We start from the raw sequence: 26,923 nt of genomic DNA on the forward strand, positions 1-26,923 counted from the left end.
TACAGAAATCACAGAAGAGGGCATATAACTATCTGATGAGGAACAGCACTTGATTTGTTTATATATGAAAACTGAGCTGTTGTGTTTCACAGCAGATCCCAGAGACAGTTTCAAACATACAGTATTGAATAGGGATTATTCTGCCTTTATGAAACAGGATTTTGATTAAAACATGGCTTTTCTAGAGTCCATACATCCTTTCAAACCAGCACAGCCCATTTACAAGAAAAAAAGGATTTGCCAGAAAGTGTCCCTGGGAAGTTCATACACTGGAATTACTGGCCAAAGACTTTATTTATTTGAGTAAAACAAAAGTTTATTAACAGTATTAATTTAGAGAACTATTCACTTATATTCCTATCTCTGGTAGAGATTTACTTAATGACTTTAAACAAAAAATCTATTTTTAGTAACATTTCATGCCACATTCAATTATTATTATCATTATTACTATTTTAAGTATACCAAGCATTTTAATTTTCACCAGAATACAATACTCATCAACTCCAACCATTCACTCTGCACTAATACAAATAGAGTTATCTGAAAATTTGCATGCATGTAATAAAGGCCCTGTTCCCAATGTTTGAGAATCTCTTCTTTACATCTATCACTGACGCTATCTTCAATGAGCATTTAAGCCAAAGACTTTAAATCAACTGTCTTAAATATATAAAATGAGCTAAAAGAATTCATATACAAAGAACTAAAGGAAATTAGGAAAACACTATCTGAACAAAATAGAGATGGAAATTATGGATGCATTCGATAGTAGATTTGAACAGGCAGCAGAAATAAGCAGTGAATTTGAAGACAAGATCATTGAAATTATCCAGTATGAGAAGCAGAAAGAAAAAATAATGAAGAGCCTGAAGGACCTGTGGGATACCATCAAGTGTGCCAACATACACATCACTGGAATCCCAGAAGAACAAGAGAGAAAGGGGAGGAAAAAGTATTTGAATAAATAGTGGCCAAAAACTTCACCAAACTATTGAAAGACATGAATATATACATTCAGGAAGCTCAATGAATTCTAAGCAGGATAGTCTCTAAAAGGTCTACACTAAGACACATTATGGAGAAAATGTCAAAATCCAAAGAATAAGAGAGCATTTTGAAAGTAGCAAGAGATAAGTGACTTGTCACATATAAGGGATCCCCAATAAGATTAATGTCAGGTTTCTCACCAAAAACCATGAAAGGTCAGAAGACAGAGGGAGGGCCTATTTTCTAATACTTAAGGAAAAAAAACTGCCAAACTAGAATTCTATATCCAGTATAATTATCTTTCAAAAATGAAGATATTTACGGAGAAACAAAAGCTGAAAGAGTTCATTACCAAAAGACCAGTCCTATAAGAAATGCTAAAGGGAGTTCTTCAAGCTGAAATAAAAGGACACTAGATAATAAGTGGAAGCCATAAGAAAAAATAAAGTACACTAGAAACAGTAACTACATAGATAAACATAAAATTCGGTGTTACTGCACTTTTGGACCATAACTGCCTCTCTCACTCCCCAATATGCTTAACAGGTAAATGTGTAAAACCCATTCTAAATTTATGTTATTGGACATAAAATACAGAAAGATGTAATTGATTCATAACAATATAATGGGGGAGGGACGGACATATAGGAGTACAGAGTTTGTATACTACAGAAACTAGGTTGATACCATCTGAACTAGGTAGCTATTAGTTTAAGTTGTTCACTGTAATTACAAAAGTAATCAGAGTTTAAGTTGTTCACTATAATTACAAAAGTAACCACTAGAAAATAATTTAAAAACATAGAGAAAAAGGAAAGAAGAAGAGAATCAAAACAGTACACTATAAAAAAAAGCAACTAAATTTTTTAAAAAGCCTAACAGAGTAATTGAGGAACAAAAACATACAAGGCACACAGGAAAAAAAAAGTTAAATGGCAGAAGTAAATCCTTCCTTCTCAGTTATTACCTTAAAAGTCAATGGCTATAACTGCCCTATTAAAAGGCAGAGACTGGTAGATTGGATTAAAAAGCATAATCCATCTATGTTGTCCACAAGAGACTCACTTTAGGTGCAAAGACACAAAGAGGTTGAAAGTCAAAGGGGAGAAAAGATATTCTATGCAAGCAGTAATCAAAAGAGAGCTGGAGGGGCTATATTATTGCCAGACAAAACAGAATTTAAGTAAAAAAAGATTACAAGACACAAAGAAGGATAGTATATACCAATAAAAAGTTCAATCTAGCAAGAAAATACAATGATTATAAACATATATGTATCTCACAATAGAATAGAAATATGGAGCAAAAATGGACAGAATTGAAGGGAGAAATAGATAGCTCTACAATAACAGGTGGAAACTTAACTATACCATTTTCAATATTTGATAGACTATCTAAACAGAAGATCAAAAAGGAAATAGAGGACTTGAACACTATTAACCAATTAGACCTAATGGACATGTACTGAACAAATGACCTAACAAGAGCAGAATATAGTCTTCTCGAGTGCACAAAAAACATTTTCCAGGTAAGACCATATGTTAGACCACAAATCAAATCGTAATAAATTTTAAAATATTGAAATCATACAAATTCAATATTGAATTGAATTATCTTCTTGGTCTACAATGGAATGAAGTTAGAAATGAATAACAGAAAGGAAACTGGAAAATTTATGAATACACGGAAATTAAACAGCACACTTATTAAACAACCAATGGGTCAAAGAAGAAATCACAGGGGGAATTAGGAAATATCTTGAGATGGACAAAAACAAAAACACAACATATCAAAACTTATGAGATACAGCTAAAGTAGTTCTGAGAGGGGAATTTATAGATCTAAATGACTACTTTAAAAAGAAGAAAGAGCCATAACAATAACCTAACTTTACATCCAAAGAAATTAGAACAAGAAGATCAAACTAAACCCAAATTAGTATACAGAGCGCAATGGTAAAGACTGGAGCAGCAATAAATGAAATACAGAAAAGAAAAACAATAGGGAGAATGAACAAAATAAAAAATTGGCTTTCTTAGATCAATAAAATTAACAAATCTTTAGCCAGAGTGACAAAGAAAAAAACCCAAAACAAATATCATACTCGATGAAAGACTGAAAGCTTTCCCTCTAAGATTAGGAATAAGACACCACTGCCACCACTGTTATTCACATTGTATTGGAAGTTCTAGCTAGAGCACTCAGGCCAGAGGAAAAAGCAAAAGGCATTCACACTGGAAAGGAAGATGTCAGATTAGCTCTATCGCAGGTGACATGATGCTATATGTAGAAAATCCTGGAAAATACACAAGAAAGCTACTAGAACTAATAAATGAAACTGCCAGATACAAAAAAACCAGACAGAAGTCAGGTGGGTTTCTATATACCTGCAATGAACAATCTGAAAAAGAAATCAAGAAAACAATTCCATTTACAATAGCATTTAAAAGAATAAAATATTTAGCAATAAATTTTAACAAGGAGGTAAAAGATTTGTACACTGAAAACCATAAAGCATTGCTCCAAGGAATTAAAGAAGACCTAAATAAATGGAAAGACATTCTATGCTCATGGATTGGAAGACTTACTATTGTTACATTGTCAATACTGTCTAACATGATCTTCATATTCAATGAAATCACTATCAAAATTCCAGCAACCTTTTTTGCAGAAATGGAAAAGATGATCAAATCCATATGGAATTGCAAGGGGCCCTTAAAGGCCAAAACAATCTTGAAAAAGAACATAGTTCTTTGTACTACAAAGCTACAATAATCAAAACAGTGCAGTATTAAAGAAAGACAAATAGACCAATGGAACTGAACTAAAAGTCCAGAAATAGACTATATATCCATGGTCAAGTGATTCTGAACAAGGTTGTTAAGTACATGCAATGGGGGAAGAACAGTCTCTTTCACAAATGGTGCTGGACAAACTGGGTATCCATATGCAAATGATGAAGTTAGATCCCTTCATCACACCACATACAAAAATGAATTCAAAATGGATCCAAGACCTAAATATGAAAGCTAACATCATAAAACTCTTATAAAATAATATAAAGGAAAATATCAGATCTGGGCTTTCACAATGAATTCTTAAGAGAATTCTTAAGAGATGATACCAAAAGCACAAGCAACAAAAGAAACATGGATAAAACGGGCTTAATCAAAATTTAAAACTTTCGAGCATTAAAGGACATTATCAAGAAGTGAAAATACAACCTACAGAATATTAGAAAATATCTGGGATCCATATATCTGATAAGGATTTAATATCCAAAATACATAAACAACTCCTACTACCCAACAACAAAAAGACGATTCAATTAAAAATGGGTCAAGGATTTGAATAGACATTTCTCCAAAGAAGATACTCAACTGGCCAATAAGTATATGAAAAGATGCTCAATATTATTAGCCATTAAAGAAATGTAAATTAAAACTACAACAAGACACTACTTCATACCCACTAGGATAGCTATTTAAAAAACTGAGAATAAGTGTTGATGAGAATGTGGAGAAATAAGAACACTCAAACATTGCTGGTGGGAATGTAAAATGGTGCAGCTGCTGTGGAGAAGTACGGTAGTTCCTCAAAAAATTAAAAATAGAATTATCATATGACACAACAATTCCACTGCTTGGTATATACCCAAAAGAAGTGAAAGCAATGACTTTGGACAGATATTTGCACACCAATGTTCATACTGGCATATTTATAATTACTAAAAGATGGAAGCAACACAAGTTTGAAGCAACACAAGTTTCCATCAACAGATGAATAGATAAACAAAATGCAGTGTAACCATACAATGGAAGATCATTTCAACTGTAAAAAAAGAAGCTACCACACGGATGACATCATATTGAGTAAAATAAGCCAGACACAAAAGAATAAATATTATATGATTCCTGTTATATGAAATACTAAGAATAAGCAAATTTATAGAGACAGAGAGCAGAAATAGTGGTTACCAGAGGTGGGGGCTAGGTAGGGAATAGGAGTATACTACTAAATGAGTTTTGGTTTGAGATAATGAAAATAGTTCGAAAATAGTGGTAGAAGTTATAAAATATTATCAATGTACTTAATAGGAAGGAATTGTCTACTTAAATGGTTAAAATGATTTTCATGCTATGTATATTTTACCACAATTAAAAACTGATTATTTTTTTAAAAAGTCTGGTTTCAAAAATTTGGAAGATTATAACCTAAATGTTAATGGTGATCTCTAGGTGGTCAGATCATGATTTTTATTTTCTTCCTTTTGCTTATCTATATATTTTTATTTTTCTACAACTCATATCTCCTGTGTCATTTTTCTAAGCCTAATTGCTATAGTTTACTCATGACTTCAACTTCAGTTTTGATCCATCAATATAAAATGGTAACCAAGACATTCTTTTCCTCTTTTTACTTCACAACTTCTAAGGAGTCTCCAATAAATACCTCAAGAAAGGTTCTTACTTACTCCATTCTTCCAATCAGAAGACTTCTGACTTTTGGAGAGCTGATACAGTAGATGAAAACGCACCAAATGCTATACAGCAAATGTCCTGGCAAGGGGTACCACCAAGGTGGTTCTGGTACAAAGAGGATCAGCATGGTTTGGAATAAATCTAAGAACTCAGACTGAGGCCAGCATACATTAGTTTAAGAGTCAACATGGGGGTTCACTCGAGTTTGTTAGGTCACAAGGATGCTGGGAGCAAACCAGATTCACAGATTTTTCTTTAAAATTGCCTAGCCAAGGGGACCAATTACTGAAAAATCCCCCACACCCATATCTCTTAGGAGGCAGAACCCAGATACCCTGAGTTATACCAGGTTACACTCACCTTTGTGGCCATGGTCTTCACCCCATGAATTCTCCACTCTCCATTTCACAAATGCTCCATCCTTATCATCCTGCAAAAGAATTGGCAATAGTATACAGTCTGAAAGCAGAGTCCCCCTGAGGTATTATGGAATTTTAGTTCTTCTAAGGCCACTCAGTGGTAGAATGTTCGCCTGCCATGTGGGAGACCTGGGTTCAATTCCCAGCCCATGCACCCAAATAACAAACAAAGTAAATAAGCCACTCAGAGGAAAGAGCCTGCTGTATACAGTCATGATATACATGACTGGGGATATGTATTTTCTTATTATCACTAAAGGGATATTCTAAGAAGTGGATTTTGAATCTCTTGGAATAAACATGCAATTTAGCTAACAAAAGCAATAAGCACTATTTTCTCCTTCATATTCTATTCTAAACAGAAAATAAGCATGTTTAAAAATGCTACTTGGCTAAGGAAAATGAAATATTAAATAACTAAAAGCATTTGAAGCCAGAGACTCTTGCTTTTAATCAATAAGCATTCTTTCTGAAGACATCCTATTGAATTTATTTTAGGAATGAATTCTAAGACCTGGTTAAAGTTTTCCTAAAAACCCATATTCTCATCATGCCTGATTTTCAAATTAGGGAAACCAAGTGACAATATTCTCCAAATGAGTTCTTTTATTGATTCAGTTACATGAATATTGTATTTAATACAACAGATTGAATAGCAAAAGAAAAAGAACATTTTCATAAAACAAAACCCAGGCAGTTCTATTGTTCTCTTTCTTCCATCTTCATTAATAAAATAGGCCCAGTTTTCAACTTCTTGAAGGAACAGTGATTCTCATTATGATAACCTTCATTTACACTCTTTACTATAGAGATACAGAGAGGGAGAAGAGGAAGGCTCCAATTCGGAAGAAACTTTTTACTTTCATGTCTACCCAGGGCATAGACTGATGTCAAAACAATTTAAATCTTTGTAACATGAGAAAAGAGCAGGAATCTGCATTATCTCTTATGACTTCACCTGTCAACTCACACTTGTATAACTGCATGATGAGTCTCATCTAAAAGGGATCTGGTTCCCTTTGACTGCTGACCTGAACACTCTACTCTTGGCAGTTTCCTTAGATCTCAGTAATGTTTCAGTCTCAGTTACAGTCAACAATCTATCACCCACCAGTTTCAAATATCCTTACCTTGTACCCTTTACTTGTCCCAGAAACCTTCAAAATATGCTATTAATCTATACATTCTTGGACTAGTTAAATGTTTGTTTATTCCATCTTTTCTGTTAAATATCACTTTTAGTATCTATATTACTAAAGTCATGTTATTATAATAGGTCTAAAAATGTTTTCTGTTCTTTCTTTTGCCAATTTCTGAATGACATAGAAAAAATTGTCTTCTGTGTCATGTGCACACAACGAATGATAATACTGGACCTCCTTAATAAGGATTCTAGGAAGCCAACAACAGAAAAGAATAGTTTCTAGTAGCCAGAAACAGAGCTACTAGAATTCATCTACTACTACGAAAATGTAGTTCAAACTAGTTTTAGTGGTCAAAAACCACTGAAGGGAAGAGAAAAATCTCAATATAAAATTCCAGTTATGATGGCATAAATTCTACTTTATACTATTGAAATGTAAGGTAGCATGTTAATAAACCATGCCAGAAAGGACAACCAATTCAATAGGCTGAGGCCTCGATCTTAGGGTTTGCCCCTATGAAACTTATTCCTACAAAGGAGAAGCTAAGTTTATAAGAGTCACTCTTTTATTCAGATGTGGCTTCTCTCTAAGCCAACTCAGTAGGTGAACTCACTGCCCTCCTCTGCTACATGAGACATGACTCCCAAGATGAGTTAGGACCTGGCATTATAGGGTTGAGAAATCCTTCTTGACTAAAAGGGGGAAGAGAGAAATAAGACAAAATAAAGTTTCAGTGGCTGAGAGATTTCAAACAGAGTTGAGAAGTTATCCTGGAGGTTATTATTATACATTATATAGATATCCCTTTTTAGTTTATGGTGTATTGGATTGGCTAGAGGGAAGTACCTGAAACTGTTGAACTGTGTTCCAGTAGCCTTGATTTTTGAAGAGGACTTTATAACTATATAGCTTTTACAATGTGACTGTGTGATTGTGAAAAACTTGTGTCTGATGTTCTTTTTATCTAGGGTATGGACAGACGAGTTAAAAAAAAAAGGATAAAAAATAAATAAATAATTGGGGGTAAAGCATTAAAAAAATTGGGTAGATTGAAATGCGAGTAGTCAATGAGAGGGAAGGGTAAGGGGTATGGGATGTATAAGTTTTTTCTGTTTTCTTTTTATTTCTTTTTCTGGAGTGATACAAATGTTCTAAAAATGACCATGGTGATGAACACACAACTATGCGATGATATTGTGAGCCACTGATTGTATACTATGGATGGGCTATATGTGTGTGAATATTGCTCAATAAAAATAAAAATAAAACAAAAAACATGCCAATCAAGCATAGACGTTTCAGAGAAAATGACATGACATATGCGTGTTTTATTTCTGGAAGTAGGAAAACTCTACAACAGAGATAGAAAATGAGGAATTAAAAAGGCATTTTTTTGCTTTTTAATATTCCTCTAAATATCTAAAAAGTTTAACTTTACTTGTAGAAGCTTTCATTTAGTTACAAATCCACTGAATTTCACCATATGGCTGGTCCAACCACAAATGTGAACTTAGTAATTAATTCTTCAAAAGCTTCTTTTAATCTTTTGCTTCTAATGTCAAAAGGCACCCTTATTTAAAATAGCTTATTTAAATTTATGTTTTGTTTCAGCTCAAATGCAAGGATTTTGTTAAATCTGGGTGATAAAAACTTTTTTAAAAAATCACTTTTGCTATCCTCAAATGGCCTTTCCTGATCAATACAAGTAATACCAATTGTACTCCACATACTTATTCTTTTGAGTAATCCTGAATTGTCTGTTTCTTGGTATGGAAATCTTGCTAACTATAAGCTGAGAATATCAAAGAATGGAATAACAAGGTAAAGAGCTCACTGAATTACATGACCTCAACCTTTACATTTATTTATGAACACTATACAAGGATCAGAAATATCAACACGTCTGCCTAATTAGTTCAGGGTACTTTTTATACCATACTATGTTTGATCTCAAATGAAACTGTGAATATCTCAGAATGGCACTACTTAAAGCTCTAGTCCTTTAATTTCTATGAATGTAATTAAGACTTCCTTAAGATCAAACACTGAATAACGCAAGAACATAAGAACCTTGGATACTATAGTGTCAAAGGGAAACCTTCAAATGAGATAGCTGGAAGAGATGGGACAAAGAAGTGCAGAAAGAAGTACTAAAAAAACTTATCCCATCCAGACTTGGTACCATGGGATGAATAATTCCACCCAAACCAAAAGGGGGAAAAGAGTGTAATTAATAAAGTATCAGTGGCAGAAAGAGTTCAAATAGAGTCGAGAAGCTACTCTGGAGGTTGCTCTTACACAAGCTTCAGCTAGACCTTGCTACCTACCATAACCTGCCAACCTCCAACTAGGACTATTCCAGCCAATCCTAAAGAATACCTAGGGCAATATATGTGATTCCATAAGGGTTCCATTGACTAGAATAACTTTCCAGAAACCTACAAGCTCCAGATAGGTTCCTGGCCCAGATAAGACAAGAAACCTAGCCCAGCCTCTCCAGAACATCAGAAAGTTTCATCTCCCTACCCTGTATTAGTGATAGATCCTTCCAATATGAAAAATTGAGAATCGCCATAGCGCAAACACCCCTAAAGAGGTATGGAAAGATCACAAGTGATGGTGGAGTTATACAGACAAGATAGGTTTTAACAAATGAATATGAATGCTGAATCATTAAACTGATATCTCTTTCAGTCTCCAGTATTTTGAAGCAGCTAGAAATAAAAACCTAAAATTGTAACCCATGTCAAAGTCTGAAATACATTCTACAACTAATTGTGGTGCTGTGCTTGGAAATTCATAGCTTTTTTATACATATGTTATTGTTCACAAAAAAAGAAGGAAGAAAAGTAGACTGTGATGATAAAAAAATGTTTAAGCTCTCTAGCCTCCTATATTCTGGAGCAGTTAGAAGGTAAAATCTGAGAGGATTGTATGGTAGCCCATGAGAAACTCTGGGATCTGTCCTGTAACTACTTGTTGAAGAGTGCTTTGAAAACTACTGCTTTTTTATTTCTTTGCTTTGTATATTTGTTATACTACACAATAAAAAAAGTTACAAAAAAAAACAAAAACTCATCCCACTCACAATTTTGCCGAGAAAGTACAAAAACCAAATCAGGACTTCTAGGTAGGAGGGTATCTAGAAGAACACGGCATAATGATAGGCTAATAAGATATTTCTAAATGTTTTAATGATCATAAATCTAGTAGGTAGGAGAGAAAAAAAAATCTCTATCAAACTATTTTCTAAAACAAAATATTATAAGACAGCTTTCCTGCGACTTCCTTTCCAGTTATTAGACAAGTCAGAAAAGTAAAGAATAAAAAGAGTCAGAAGTTTTTTCTTCCTTATGATCTCTGAGTCCAAGGCATAAACCCTACATTCTACAGCCAGGAAGTGGGGAGGCTTATTTGTGTAAAGACAAAATTTCAGTTGTATTTCCAACACTGTTTCCTACATATGGTGATATTACTACACAGACTATTTCACAGAAAATTCAAAGTACTTTACATCCACATTCCTGAAGTTCTGCATAATCCAGTAATGGGCATGGAACCTACAATTTACTGCTACTGACATTTTACCGCGAAGAATCTGAATGACAAATAAAAGGAAGGTAAGTTTGAATACAGGTCATCAAGACATGAAAGTATCAACATTGTTGATACTTTTCAGGGCACATTTAACTCCTTAAAAAACAAGTTATTTTCTCCACGTTTCCTTGCTGACTTCTCTTCACACCAAGAACTTCCAAGTTACAGAAAAGGATTACTTTCTACTGATCCAATTCCACTCCTCATGGAAAATTCCTATTTTTATTACTTCTGAGTATGCAACCAGACCCCATGGTACACAGGTACAATGTCTTACTTGGAAGTTAACTTTTAGCAGAAATTATATATATACACTATGAATGAAGCTCTGATGGCTAAACAGTCTGAAGGAGAATGTAGTTCCATCTGTGCAAATGCTGCAGTAGGCATGCTGAGTGTCATACCTTCTCTGAGACAGCAGTGAAGGTCATGGCGTGGGTCATCAAGGACTCACCAAAAGTCAACCTCTCAGCTTTGCTCATGTTCTTCAAGGAGACACCAAAAACTAATTCATGGTCATAGCTGTAACAAGAATGTTGGTAAAAATAAAGGGAGCACAATCATGGGGAAAACTGGCTTCTGACTGTAAAAGGAACATGGAAGAAACCAAAGGGGTTTAATAGCTCCAAATAAATTTTCAACTCTAGTTTTAACTCTTCAGGGAAAAAATGGCACATGCAGAATTTAATCTCTTAATGGGACTCCACTCTCTATGTGCCACAACAGTACTCAAGAAAATATAAAATGATTAAACATAAATTCCCTATGTCAAAAAGCTGATAAGATGAGTTTAGATTGTTATTCTGGCAAGAAAATCTTAAAAGGGAGAAGAACTTTAAAAAGCAATGAAAACAGCTTTTGAAATAACTTTTTCCAAAATGTTCCTTTTGAGTTCATAGAATTGCCCAATTGCTTAACTCATTTAGACCGTTGCTGACTGTGAAAAAAATTTTTTATGACTGTGAAATTTAAGCAAACAATTCCAAAAATAGTGGAAAACACTTCCGAAGTTAAAAAAAACTCATTAATTCTCTTTTAGCAGATTTCTTTTCTCTCTTTTTTTAATTCTTAAGATATTTATTCAACTTCCTGTAAGCTACAATTACTTGTAAGTAACCATAAAATGACATATGTTAACAGCCATGAAACCTTGTCTGCTTTAGTGTGCAAATGAACCTTCATTGTCACAATCATAAGGACTACTTTAAAGCAAGCCATGCAAATTAATCTTGGTTGTCATAAAGACTTAAAACCAAATTTAAGAAGAATCAAAGAGTAAGAAAGAGACTACAAAACGTTTCATTACATTACATTCCCAAATGCACTGAGTGATTTTTTTTTTAAAGAAGTCAAATTTTTAAGTGTCTTTCTCATATACGATGGTTTTTAGGAATACCCAAAGATTTCAAGTTGGATATGAATATTAATCTTGACTTACTGAGTTAGAGCATTTAAGTAAATGAAGCCTCAGCCTATGACAGTGAGCTATGAACTATGAGCCTCGAACTCTTCAGAAACCCACCCTCAGGTCAATCTTACTCTTTGGATGGAACCTCAGCAGTCATTTCATACCAAGAGTGTACTCCAACAGCAACAACTACAAATGACTATTTTAAATTTCTTACACTCACACATTCATGTCACTGAGGCCAAGCTTGCTATTGAAGTATTTTCCAACATCACAGCCAAACCACACAGCCTAGAAATAGAAGAAAGTCAAAGATAAATCCTACTTTCCTACTACACCCTAAGAAGTGAAACAGGGAGCTGTTAAAAGTGAAGTCCAATCAGAAAGATATAAAAACAGTACCAACCTCTCCACCTTTGATGGAAGCCGCAGCCATTTTTTTCAAGAAGTCAATGGGCTGGTTGTTATATAGAGTTTTTCTCCCTCCAACCATATTGCTTAAGTAGTCCACTGTGTAAAGTTTGTTGTATTTGTGCTGGGGCCGAGGGTCATTCACTAAACAAATCTATTGAGATCAACAACATGCTGATTAGAAAAAGCAAGACAGAAACATCTCTACTCTAGGTTCACATGTTTGCATCAAGTTCATCATCTCTGCCTTAAGAATAATTAAGAATATAGCACTACAACCACACTGTCACACAACAAAGAAACAAAAGGCAGCACAATGAATATATGACAGGCCACTGCATTTTCTAATTAGCACAAAGGCAAATGGGCTTATTCTTAAACGGAACACATCTGGGAGCTCTATGTACCCGCTTTTCCTACTGGTAAGAACTGCTCCAAAACTAATTCTGAGAAACTACATGCACAAGATCTCATCACTACAAGAGCCTTGCTCTCAAGTTACAAAACACACTCAACATCTAGCAGTACTTCAGTGGAACTGGAATTCCAATCACAAAACAAAATCTATTTGCATAGAAGAGGGTCAAGAAGCCAATAGAGGAAGAAGGCACTATCCACCTTGCTTAAGCAGGTGGGTATGACCTGAAGGGAGCAGGAGAAACCAGGTGGGGACACTGTTTCCTTCCATGAGTGAGTCCCCAAAGGGGACCACAGTACAGAGGTGCTGTGACCTCATGACAAGAAACACCCAATACACTTTATATTTGTACCTGAGGATGATTCTGGGCCTAAATCAGGTGAACACTTGGGAAGTACATATTTTCTAATGATATTATATACCTTCAAGTTTTTTCCTTACAATCCAAGGATATATTTTATACTATCCTTATAATATAATTCAGGTAGAATAATATAATTTTCTCTGCTCGCTAGAGTTTGAAAAGTCTTTGAAAAGGAACACTGAGGAAAGGTGATAGGTTTCTTATATGACCAACATTATTAGATACATAAAATAATTCAGAGGAAGGGAAATAAAATACTTGCTTAATGTCTAATTTAATAATCATGCATGTTAACCTAGGAATACTCAATGTTTCCTATATCCAACAGACAATTGAAAGTGAACAGCTTGCAGCAGTCTCCAACCTTATCTTCCATATTGAAAAGTGGCTTGACATGTTCTCTATAAAACTCCAAGGGCGTTATGGGACCGATCTTCTGATAATTTTTATCTTTGTCTCGATATTCCCAAGTGAATGTCTCTGGTGGATTACCTATACAGATGCACACCACTCGAAATATCTGGAAGAGAGAAAGAGGACAGGTGAGCAATAGTTAGGGGGAAGTGAGACCATAACATATTTTTGAATGATATTATACATCTTCAAGCTAACTTCCTTTCAATCTAAGGGTATGTTTTATATTATTCTCATTTTAAAGAAAGAAAAAATTTTAGTATAGAGACAGGCCTTGACTAGATCAGAATATAGAAAGTACTTTTCTTCTCTCATATCAAATTTGATTATACCTTTAAAAAAACAATAACACTACAATCTGCCCCTTCTTTCTCCATCTGTCACTACTCTGATCTAATCTTATCACTTAACTGCATTATTTATATCATACTTTGTATACTCTATTACAGTCAAGAAAAATGGATTTCACATTTATTCAGTGTCCCAATTTTGTGCTAGACACTATGTATCTGCTAAATTCATTTAATTCTCATAAAACTCTCTCAAGGTGTAATTTTTCCCTTCTCCAGAAAAGGAGATTGAAATTCAAAGAAATTAAGTAACTTATTTCGGGTCACATAGCCAGTAAGTGGCAAAACCACAATCTGAACTGATGTCACATACTCGCAAAAAAAAAGGATTGTTTCATTTGGGTATAGCTTTAAGAAAAAGGAACACTTATTGAATGTCTACTGCACTGTATTAGAATCTTTGAATATCTTATCTCTCAATCCTTTCAACGAAGGTGATAGATGTCCCCATTTTACAGATAAGGAAATCAAGGCTCTGGGAAATAAGTAACTTGCCTGGAGTCACAAAGCCAATAAATGGCAGAATTAGTACTTGAATTCAGGTCTGACTTCAATGCTGTCTCCAGCACACCATGAACTGAGGCTATATCATTTATTGTAATTTTCTGGATTTCAAGTAACTTGTCTCCTCTAAAAGATTATAAACTTTTTAAGAATAGTCTAGATTCTGGAGGTTATTCATATGCATTATATAGATATCCCTTTTTAGTTTTTAGTGGATTAGAATAGCTAGAAGGAAATACCTGAAACTGCTGAACTGTATTGCAGCAGTCTCGATTCTTGAAGACAACTGTATAACTATATAGCTTTTACAGTGTGACCATGTGATTATGAAAATCTGTGGCTGACAGTCCTTTATCCAGTGTATAGACAGATTGAGTAAAAAAAATAAGGACAAAAAGTAAATAAAAGGGAGGATAAGGGGATGGGATGTTTTGGATGGTCTTTCTCATTTTTATTTTTATTCTTATATGTACTTCTTTTGGGGTAAATGTTCAACATTTGCTTGTGGTGATGAATACACAATATATGACGATACTGTGAACCACTGATTGTATACTGTGGATGATTATATGGTATGTGAATATATCTGAATAAAATTACATTTAAAAAAATAATAAATCAAGAGGGTACTCTGGAGGTTGCTCTTAAGCAAGCTTCAGGTAGACCTTGCTACCTATCATAACCTGCCAACCCCCAAGCAGGACCATTCCAGCCAATCCTAAAGAACACCTAGGGCAATATATAAGATTCCACAAGGGTTCCAGGCACTAGAGTAATTTGCCAGAAACCTACAAGATCTAGATGGGTCCCTGGTCCAGATAAGTCCTGAAACCCTATCCTAGCCTCTCCAGAATATCAGATGGTGCCATCTCCCTACCCCATATTAGTGACAGATCCTTCCAATATCAAAAATTTAGAATTGCCATAGCCCAAATACCCCTAAAGAGGGATGGAAAGATCAAAGGTGATGGTGGAGTTATACAGACAAGGTAGGTTTTAACAAATGAATATGAATGCTGAATCATTAAATTGACATCTCTTTTAGTCTCCAGTATTTTAGAGCAGCTAGAAGTAAAAACCTAAAATTGTAAAATCGTAACCCATGTCAAAGTCTGAAATATGTTCTACAACTAATTGTGGTGCTATGCTTGGAAATTTATAGCTTTTTTGTATATATGTTATTGTTCACAAAAAAAGAAGAAAAATAATCGATTGTGATGATAAAGTATTTAAGCCCTCTAGCCTCCAATATTCTGGAGCAGCTAGAAGGAAAAATCTGAGAGGATCATATGGTAGCCCATGACAAACTCTGGGATCTATCCTATAACCATTTTTTGAAGAGTGCTTTGAAAACTACTGCTTTTTTATTTCTTTGCTTTGTATATATGTTATACTATACAATAAAAAAAGTTTAAAAAATAATAATAATAAAGAACAAGTTATTGAAATTTTGTATCCCCTATAGTCTCTAGTAGTGTTAAGACACATGCCCTGGCTAATGGTTGCTTGAACACTGTTCTTTATCACTCATTCTCCACATCACTATAGGATAAATAAGTTTAAAAGCATCACTTTCTTAAGTCACTTCCCTGTTCAAGAGCCAATAATGCTTCCCTATTACTTTCCACAACTCCAAATTCCATTGCTTGATTTTTTTTTCTTTTTATTGAAGTGTAACACGTGTCAGTAAATTTATAAAGTGCATTAATCTTAATGTGCAGATTGAGTTGACTTTTTTACATTCATATACACCCACATAACCACCATTCAGATCAAGATATAGAACATTTTCAGAGTTCTAGAGGTTCCCTTGGGCTCCTGTGCAGTCAATACCCTCCCAAGGTATCTACCATTTTAATTTCTATAATCATTGGTAAGTTTTGTTTATTCTTAAATTTCATATTATAAATGGAATCATATAGCATATTATTTTGTATCTGGCTTCCTTTGCTTAACATAATGGCTGTGAGATTCACCCATTATCTGTGGATATCAGTAACTTGTCCTTATTTCGGTATAGTATTTTTCTGTGTAAACATATCATAATTATTCTCCTGTTGATGAACATATGAATTGCAATATCTGGCATTATATTTTTAATTTTAGCCATTTTGGTGGGTGTGTAATGATATCTCGTGTGGTTTTAATTTGTATTTCCCTGATGAAATCATATTTTAAAGGCTCTTTACAACTTCACCCCAGTCTAGTTATTCAACCTTATTTCTCCTCACAGACCCTGTACTCCACTCAGTCCTGTTAGTCTCTCCTTACTGTCTGCTGAATGTTCTCAGCTTGCTGTCACCTTCATAATTCACTGTCTTCTCTGTTCTTCAGATTTTGATCCTACCCCAGATTTTAAAGCTCAGCATAGGATGCCCCTCCTCCAGAAAGCTTTCACTAATTATTCCAGATCATACTGACTGCTCCCTTCTCTAAATACTTCTGGCATAAAAAAATTAAGACTTGATTCCACAATGCCATTTATGTTTCTTTACCATTTCTTCACCCAGACTTAATCTACTAAGACAGGAACCAGGTCTTTGACATTTTTCTACATCCCCACAATCCCTAGAAGAATAAACAAAAATCTGTTTTCTTAAATCAAAAGTCCTTTTCCAGTAACTGTTGTTAAAATAGGACTCAGGAATTCAAATTGGGCTTACTTATATATCGGGGTACTGCTTTCCTAGACTCCAATATCTAGAACTTGATATTTAAGTATATCATGCCAGCTCCAGTCCACCTCAGACTGATATACTATGGATTCATACCTGAATACAGCAATGATCATCTAACAAATTCATTTATAATTAAAGAAAATTTTCTCTCCTTTTCCTCTTGTTAAGGCAAGAACAATGGCTCCCAAAATAATTATTCTTTTCTCATTTCATGGATAGGAAACTTACTCATCAGCAAATTCTGTTTGGGGATAGACTGATCTCTCAAATTTGTTCTTCTCCAATCTTCTCCCTCAATTTCTCCATTTAAACACATCTATTTTGCAATCATTACACATTAGATAGATTTTATTTCTACTTTTATGAAGAGGTGTGCTAAATATGGATATGGTTAGGGTAGCCAATCCTATGCCATGCTATAAGTTGTCATACGATTGGAAACAGTGATTTTACTTTTTTCAAATAATGTCTTAATAATGCCATGGGCTCTTACTATCCCTGAGGCCTCAACCAGCGCAAGATGATGGGTATCTCAGAGGATGACCTGAGGACAACCTCAGCCAAATCCTGAAGGTACCCTAGAAGTGGCAAAAAGGGAAGGCTTAGAGATCAACTCAAAGCTGTAGCCTATAAGAAACACATCTCGTCCTCCTTTCCTCTCTCTATTCCCTGACTTTGAAGAACTCTGCTGTTCTTAACCTGACAGAATCCACCCTCTTTCCTTACCTCAACTTTCACTCTCTTCAGAGATTTCTGTCCCCTTCTGCCACTTCCTCCTATGCCTGCCTGACTTCCTAACACCCTTGATCCCACCATTTCACCTTGAAAGACTGACTCGAGCTCTTTTCTTGAAACTCTCTAGCCATACCTATATAGTTGTTTCGACTGCCAGATCTTCTTTAGCCTGACATTTAGGGAAATTCATTACACATCCAAGTCCCTACCTGGCTTTCTCATCTATCAGGGAACACGCACCAAAGATCCCCCAATTTTCTCAGCCTGCACCCACATGTCATTACCAAACACTGTATTCTCTTTATCATCCCCACTGCATTCTAGGTCACAAAAAGGCTTGAACAAAAAGGGGGAAAAGAAATGTAACAAAATAAGGTATCAGTGGCTAAGAGATTTCAAATAAGAGTTGAGAGGCTATACAGGTTATTCTTATGAAAGCTCAGCTATTGAAAGCTCAAATATTGCTAATTGCCATAGTATGCCAAGCCCCAACTAACAGTATTCCTATAAACCCTAAAGAATACCCAGAGCTCTATCTGAGACCCCATGAAAATTTCATTCACTAAGTCTATTTTTCAGAAACCTAAAACTTTCAGATGGTTCCTAGGCCAGATAAGCTCTGAAACCCAGAGTTATCAGTCTCACCCAAGAGTATAAACCAAGGTGCATCTCCCTACCTCATAATGTTAACATCCCTTTTCAACATGAAGTCAGAATGGTCACTGCCCAAATACCCCTAAAGACTGGGAGAAGGATCACAGGAAAAGGAGAAGTTGAAATAGCAAAGATAGGATTTAACAAATGAGTATGACTACTGAATAATTATGCTGATATTTCTTTTCAGTCTCCAGTGTCTTAGAGAAGCTAGAAGGAAATGCCTGAAATTGTGGAACTATAACCCACACAATATAATGAAATTTGTTCTATAACTACTCATTAAAATATACTTTGGGCAGGCCACAGTGGCTCAGCAGGCAGAGTTCTCACCTGCTATGCCGGAGACCCGGGTTTGATTCCCGAAGCCTGCCCATGCAAATAAGAAAAAAATACGTACTTTGAAATTTACCACTTTTTTGTATATATATTTCACAATAAAAAAATGTTTTAAAAAAAGGGCTTGGGACAGACTGGGAGAAAAGAGGCATAATTCCTGTTATCAAAGTTCAAACTTATTTCCTGAGGTAAAGCTAGTAAAAAAAGGAAAAGGACTGCCTATGGCATTAGGCCTGTAAGGATAAAGAGACTCTAATTCATATATTATTATAGGAAACAGAGTGTTTTAACTATCTTAACAGAAGCAGATTAACCTATAGAAGAGGCTATGCTTACCTTTCATTTTGTTGTTTTTTTTTCACAGCTCAAAATTTTTTGTGCAGCAAAGGTACATGCTCAAAGATGAGAGCGGGCATTCTCCAAAGGAGAAGGTTTCTGATGGCAGGAGCTTGGAAGGGCCCTTCCCCCTCCTGCTATGCTGATAAGGGATTAATGAGCTGTGCTTTTCATTGGTTCTTTTCAGGTACCTACCTGAGTGAGGGCTGATGGTTGGGTGTGTGTGCCCAATTTTTCACAATCACACAGTCACATTGCAAAAGCTACATCATTATATAATCATCTTCAAGAAACATGGCTACTGGAACACAGCTTTTCAGGCAGTTCCCTCCAGCCTCTCCATTACACCTTAACTAAAAAGGTGATATCTAATTAATGCGTAAGAATAACCTCCAGGATAATCTCGTCTCTGTTTGGAATCTCTCAGCCATTGACACTTTATTTTGTCTCATTTCACTCTTACCCCTTTTGGTTGAGAAGGTTTTCTCAATCCCTTGATGCTAAGTCCCAGCTTATTCTAGGATTTTTGTCCCACATTGCCAGGAAGTTCCACACCCCGGGAGTCATGTCCCACGTAAAGAGGGTGAGGGCAGTAAGTTTGCTTGTCGTTCTGGCTGAGAGAGAGAGGCCACATCTGAGTAACAAAAGAAGTTCTCCAGGGGGTGACTCTTAGGCCTAATTTTAAGTGGGTTTAGCCTATCCTTTGCAGGGTTAAGTTTCATATGAACAACTCCAAGATTGGGGGCTTGGCCTATTGATCTGGATGTCCCCAGTGCTTGTGAGAATATCAGGAATTCTCCACTTGGTGAAGGTGAATTTTCCTCCTTTCTCACCATTTCCCCAATGGGACTTTGCAAACACTTTTTTATTCACTGTTCAAATCACTCTGGACAAACCTACAAAATCTCATGCCCTACTCAAGGTTCCATGTACTATGGTGTTCAATTAAGCTGCCCACATAAGTAACATTAGGAAATGCACTAATCAAAATATAAATTTTGTACCAAGTAAACATTTTTTGCTTTAGTCTCACACATAAAGTTTTAAAATATTAATTACCATCTATTTTCAACACCCTGCAGTATTGGCATTCCTTTGTATTCCTCATGCAAAAACATTTCTAAATTTGTACATTAAGTCACTATGATTATACACTCTAGGCATTCGAAATTATACTATCTCAGTCTTTATCGTCTATCTTTCCTTCTGATTTCATTTGTGCCCCCAGGCCTCCTCCCTCTATCACTCTCACATTCAGCTTCATTCAGTGTTCTAACATTACTGTATTACAGTTAGGTAGCATTGTGCTATCCATTTCTGAATTTTTACAATCAGTCTTGTTGCACAATCTGTATCACCTCAGCTCCAATTACCCAATATTTACCAGATTTCTATCTTCTGATGGTCTCTGTTCCCAACTGAAATTCTCCAAATTCATCCACTAATGTCACTTCATATCAGTGAGAACATACAATATTTGTACTTTTGTTTCTGCCTAATCTCACTCAGCATAATGTCCTTAAGGTCCATCCATGTTGTTACGTACTTCATAACTTTATTTTGTCTTAAACCTGCATAATATTTCATCATATATGTATATATATATATCACAGCTTGTTTAGCCACTTGTCTTTTGATGGACATTTTGGCTGTTTCCATCTCTTGGCAATTGTAAATAATGCTGCTGTAAACACTGGTGTACAAATGTTCATCTGTGTCCTTGCCCTCATGTCCTCTGAGTAGATACCTAGCAATGCTAATGCCGGGTCATATGGCAATTCTATACTTAGATTTCTGAGGAACTGCCAAACTACCTTCTACAGTGGTTGTATCATTTGACATTCCCACCAACAGTAGATAAGTATACCTCTTTCTGCACATCCTCTCCAGCACTTGTCATTTTCTGTTTTACTGATAATGGCCATTCTGGTGGGTATAAGATGATATCTCATTGTGGTTTTCATTTGTATTTCCCCAAGAGCCAGGGAAGTTGAGCATCTTTTCATGTGCCTTTTGGCCATTTGTATTTCCTCTTCTGAGAATGTCTATTCATGTCTTTTGTCCATTTAGTAATTGGGTTGTCTGTCTTTTTGTTGTTGAGTTGAACAATCTCTTTATATATTCTGGATACTAGACCTTTATCTGATATATCGTTTCCAAATATTGTCTCCCATTGTGTAGGCTGTCTTTTTACTTTCCTAACAAAATTTTTTGATGCACAAAAGTGTTAATTTTGAGGAGTTTCCATTTCTTTCTTTCTTCAATGCTCATGCTTTGGGTGTAAGATCTAGGTAACCGCCTCCAATTATACGATTTATAAGATATTTCCCTATATTTTCTTCTAAAAATTTTATGGTCTTAGATCTAATGTTTAGGTCTCTGATCCACCTTGAGTTAATTTTTGCATAGGGTGTGAGATATGGATACTCTTTCATTCTTTTGCATGTGGATATCCAGTTCTCTAGGTACCGTTTATTGAAGAGACTGTTCTGTCCCAGGTAAGTTGGCTTGACTGCCTTATCAAACATCAACTGTCCACAGATGAGAGGGTCTATATCTGAACACTCTATTCAATTCCATTGGTCAGCATATCTATCTTTATGTCAGTACCACTGTTTTGACCACTTTAGCTTCCTAATATGCCTTAAAGTCAGGTAGCATGAGACTTCCGACATCAAGTTTCTTTCTCAGGATATTTTTAGCTATTTGGGGCACCCTGCCCTTCCAGATAAATTTGGCTATTGGTTTTTCTATTTCTGAAAAGTAAGTTTTTGGGATTTTAATTGTTATTGAATTGAATCTATAAATCAATTTAGGTAGAACTGACATCTTAACTATATTTAGTTTTCCAATCCATGGACATGGTATGCCCTTCCATTTATTTAGGTCTTCTGTGATTTCTTTTAGCAATTTCTGGTAGTTTTCTTTGTACAGGTCTTTTTTCTCTTTAGTTAAATTTATTCCTAAATATTTTATTCTTTTCGTTGCAATTGTAAATGGAATTTTTTTCTTGATTTCCCCCTCAGATTGTTCATTTTTGAGTGTTGATCTTGTAACCTGCCACTTTGCTATACTCATTTATTAGTTCTAGTAGTTTTGCTGTGGATTTTTCAGGGTTTTCAACATATAGTATGATACCATCTGCAAACAGTGATAGTTTTACTTCTTCCTTTCCAATTCTGATGCCTTGTATTTCTTTTTCTTGTCTAATTGCTCTGGCTAGAACTTCCAACACAATGTTGAGTAACAGTGGTGACAGTGGACATCCTTGTCTTGTACCTGATCTTAGGGGGAAAGTTTTCAGTTCTTTCCCATTGAGGATGATATTAGCTATGTGTTTTTCATATATTCTCTTTATCATGTTGAGGAAATTCCCGTCTATTCCTATCCTTTAAAGTGTTTTCAACAAGAAAGGATGTTGATTTTTGTCAAATACCTTCTCTGCATCAATTGAGATGATCATGTGGTGTTTCTGCTTTGATTTGTTGATATGGTGTATTACATTAATTGATTTTCTTATGTTGAACCATCCTTGCATACCTGGGATGAATCCTACTTGGCCATGGTGTATAATTCTTTTAAATAGCTGTTGGGTTCGATTTGCAAGAATTTTGTTGAGGATTTTTGCATCTATATTCATTAGAGAGATTGGTCTGTAGTTTTCTTTTCCTGTAATATCTTTGTCTGGCTTTGTATGAGGGTGATGTTGGCTTCATAGAATGAGTTAGGTAGGCTTCCCTCCTCTTCAATTTTTTTGAAGAGTTTGAGCAGGATTGATACTAATTCTTTCTTAAATGTTTCATAGAATTCACATGTGAAGCCACCTGGTCCTGGACTTTTTTTGGGGGGAGCTGCTTAATGACTAATTTAATTTCTTTACTTGTGATTGGTTTCTTGAGGTCGTCTATCTCTTCCCAAGTCAGTGCTGGTTGTTCATGCCTTTCTAGGTAGTCATCCATTTCAGCTACATTTTCTAGTTTATTAGCATAAATTTGTTCATAGTATCCTCTCATTACCTACTTTATTTCTGCAGGGTCAGTGGTTATGTCTCCTCTTCCATTTCTGATTTTATTTATTTGCATCTTCTCTCTTCTTCTTTTTGTCAACCTCGCTAAAGGTCCATCAATCTTACTGATTTTCTCATAGAACCAACTTCTGGTTTTGCTGATTTTCTCAATTGTTTTCATGTTCTCAAGTTCATTTATTTCTGCTCTAATCTTCGTTATTTCTTTCCTTTTGCTTGCTTTGGGGTTAGTTTGCTGTTCTTTCTCTAGTTCTTCCAATGGACAGTTAATTCCTCGATTTTTGTTCTTTCTTCTTTTTTGATATAGGCATTTAGGGCAATAAATTTCCCTCTTAGCACTGCCTTTGCTGCATCCCATAAATTTTGATATGTTGTATTTTCATTTTCATTTGCCTCAAGGTATTTACTGATTTCTCTTTTAATTTCTTCTTGGCCCACTGGTTGTTCAAGAGCATGTTGTTGAGCCTCCAAATATTTGTGAATTTTCTGGCACTCTGCCTATTATTGATCTCTAACTTCATTCCTTTATGATCTGAGAAAGTGTTTTGTATGATTTCAATCTTTTTAAATTTATTGAGACTTGCTTGGTGACCCAGTATATGGTCTACCCTTGAGAATGATCCATGAGTACTTGAGAAAAAGGTGTATCCTGCTGTTGTGGGGTATAATGTTCAATAAATGTCTGTTAAGTCTAGCTCATTTATTGTATTATTCAAATTCTCTGTTTATTTATTGATCCTCAGTCTGGATGTTGTGTCCATTGATGAGAGTGGGGAATTGAAATCTTCAACAATTCTGGTAGATGTGTCTATTTCTCTTTTCAGTGTTTTTCTCAATATTTTGGAGCACTCTGGCTCAGTGCATAAATATATGATTGCTATGTCTTCTTGTTGAGTTGTTCCTTTTATTAATACAGTGTCCTTCTTTGTCTGTTTTAACTGTTTTACAATTGAAGTCTAATTTGTTGGATATTAGTATAGCTACTCCTGCTCTTTTCTGATTGTTATTTGCATGGAATATTTTTTCCCAACCTTTTACTTTCAACCTATGTTTATCCTTGGGTCTAAGATGCGTTTCCTGTACACAGCATATAGATGGGTCCTGTTTTTTAATTCATTCTGCCAGTCTATGTCTTTTAATTGGGGAGTTTAATCCATTAACATTTAGTGTCATTACTGTAAGGGCAGTACTTTCTTCTACCATTTTACCTTTTGGATTTTAGATGTCATATCTAATTTTTCTTCTTTTTATCTTAACTGATAGTCTTCATTTCTACACTCTTCTCCACACCTCTTTCTGCTGTCTTTTCCTATCTGTCTCTAGAGCTCCCTTCAGTATTTCTTGCAGAGTCAGTCTCTTGGTCTCAAATTCTCTCAGTGAATTTTTGACTGAAAATGTTTTAATTTCCCCCTCATTTTTGAAGAGCAATTTTGCTGGATATAGAATTCTTAGTTGGCAGTTTTTCTCTTTTAGTAACTTAAGTACATCATACCACTGTCTTCTTGCCTCCATGGTGTCTGCTGAGAAATCGATGCATAATCTTATTGGGCTTCCCTTGTATGTGATGGATTGGTTTTCTCTTGCTGCTTTCAAGATTCTCTCTTTCTCTTTGACATGTGACATTCTGATTAGTAAGTGTCTTGGAGTACATCTATTTGGATCTATTCTGCTTGGGGTATGCTGCACTTCTTGGATCTGTAATTTTAAGTCTTTCATAAAAGTTGGGAAATTTTCAGTGATAACTTCCTCCATTAGTTTTCTTCCTCCTTTTCCCTTCTCTTCTCCTTCTGGGATACCCACAACACGTATACTCATGCATTTCATGCTATCATTCAATTCCCTGAGTCCCTGCTCATATTTTTCCATTCTTTTCCCTATGTTTTCTTTTACTTGTCGGATTTCAGATGTCCCATCCTCCAGTTCACTAATCCTATCTTCTACCTCTTGAAATCTAACATTGTAGGTTTCCATCGTTTATTTCATCTCTTCTATGTGCCTTTTATTCCCATAAGTTCTGTGAGTTTTTTCTCAGACCTTCGATTTCTTCTTTTTGTTTGTTCCTTATCTTCTTTATATCCTCCCTCAGTTCACTGATTTGACTTTTGATGAGGTTTTCCATGTCTGTTTGAACATTCTGAATCGTTTCAACTCCCGTATTTCATTCAAATTGTTGGTTTGTTCCTTTCACTGGGCCATATCCTCAATTTTCCTAATATGATTCGTTACTTTTTGCTGTTGTCTAGACATTTAATTACCTTAGTTTATTCTGGAGATTGTTTTCACATTTTTTACCTAGGATTTTCTTGTGGATGTCTTTGTTGTCTATCTGGTCTTTGACATTCAGTTCCGCTTATTCTAGACTTTTAGCTTAGGTTTTGTTTAGTAGATCATAATTTTTCAGTTCTAGCTTTCTTGTTTCTTGCCCTGCCTGTATGGTGTCTTCCCCTCCCCGCCCCCCTGTAGGAGGGTCTACTTAGGTATTATAGACCCCAGCCAGATTTTCCCAGACTAGATTTGCCTCTTCTCAGGAGGAAAGAGTCATCTGCATCATTATTGCCTGTAGGTGAGACCCAGCAGGTTGAAAGGCTTTCCTATGAAGCCTCTGGACTCTGTTTTTCCTATCCTGCCCAGTATGTGACGCTTTTCTGCCTGTGGGTCCCACCAGCATAAGGTGATATGGTACCTTTAACTTCAGCAGACTCTCCCTGTTGGGGGCATGGTTGAGAGAGGAGAGGTTGTAGGCTGGCTTTAATCACATCCATTTTCCAGACCCTGGTGTCTGAATTCCTTGAGAGAGGGTTTCCACCTGAGCTGGGCACCACCCATCTCCTGGGGAAGGCACAGGCTCCAGACAAACCTCAAACAAGCTTAATTCTGCCTATGCCTGGGGCAGCTGGAGACTGAGAAGCCCTGCAGCTGTATTCAAAGAGTAGTCAAACAGTGGAAACACAGCCACGAAAAAGAAAAAAATGTCCTTTTCAGAGAAGGAGCCCTGTTTCTTGGGTTTGCCAAAGAAGAGATTAAGTTTGAATGTTGCTTTGTGAATCTTCCGGTCCTATTTGCCCCCTCCTTTCCTTCAGGTCCCAGACCCTTTCAAGTATGTGCTATCCAATCCAAAAAAAAAGCACTGTTTTCTTTTTTTCTTTCTTTTTTCTTTTTCCATCAGCCCTGTCCCTTCTGCACCAAGGCAAAAACCAGCAACCTCAGCTTTTACTCGAAGTTCAGCTGGGCTGGGGGCCTATTTTTAATAGTGAGAATTTGTCAATTAATTCCACAATTGGAGCTTGGTTACTCTCAGCACCTGTTGCTGGTAAAGTCTCTTTCCTTTTTCCTTTGGGAAGCAGCCTGTGGGGAAGGGGCACCGGCTCTGTGGCTTGGGGGACTCACAATTCTGGGTGGGCTCACAGCCCATCCAGTTTGTCCAGACTGGGGTACGCTATGTGTCCAGTCACTGACGTGGCCCCAGCAGTTGTTCTATACTGTTCCTGGCTATTTACTAGCTGCTCTGGAGGATGAACTAAATCCCACACCTCACTAAGCCACCATCTCGGCCCCGCCCTCTCATTTTGTTTTGTTCTTTGTTCTTAAAGAGAATCTTCCTCTAATAATGTTTTATAAGCCTACACAGCTGGTCTTTAAACTTCTTCCCATTTAAT

The 26,923-nt window shown here is 35.8% G+C and overlaps 1 protein-coding gene across 2 annotated transcripts in view; it reads right to left on the reverse strand.

Annotated features, from left to right (window-relative positions):
* Positions 1-26,923, reverse strand: part of BLMH (bleomycin hydrolase) — a 62,364-nt gene that overhangs the window by 15,388 nt on the left and 20,053 nt on the right. For both annotated transcript variants that reach the window (XM_077165418.1, XM_077165417.1), the window contains exons 7-11: positions 13,598-13,753; positions 12,447-12,605; positions 12,264-12,331; positions 11,037-11,154; positions 5,832-5,901 (exon numbers count right to left, since the gene is read on the reverse strand). In XM_077165418.1, the coding sequence (XP_077021533.1) occupies positions 5,832-5,901; positions 11,037-11,154; positions 12,264-12,331; positions 12,447-12,605; positions 13,598-13,753 (571 nt within the window). The remainder of the gene's footprint in view (positions 1-5,831; positions 5,902-11,036; positions 11,155-12,263; positions 12,332-12,446; positions 12,606-13,597; positions 13,754-26,923) is intronic.

Source organism: Tamandua tetradactyla, chromosome 6, assembly GCF_023851605.1.
Source record: "Tamandua tetradactyla isolate mTamTet1 chromosome 6, mTamTet1.pri, whole genome shotgun sequence".
NCBI classification, from domain to species: domain Eukaryota; kingdom Metazoa; phylum Chordata; class Mammalia; order Pilosa; family Myrmecophagidae; genus Tamandua; species Tamandua tetradactyla.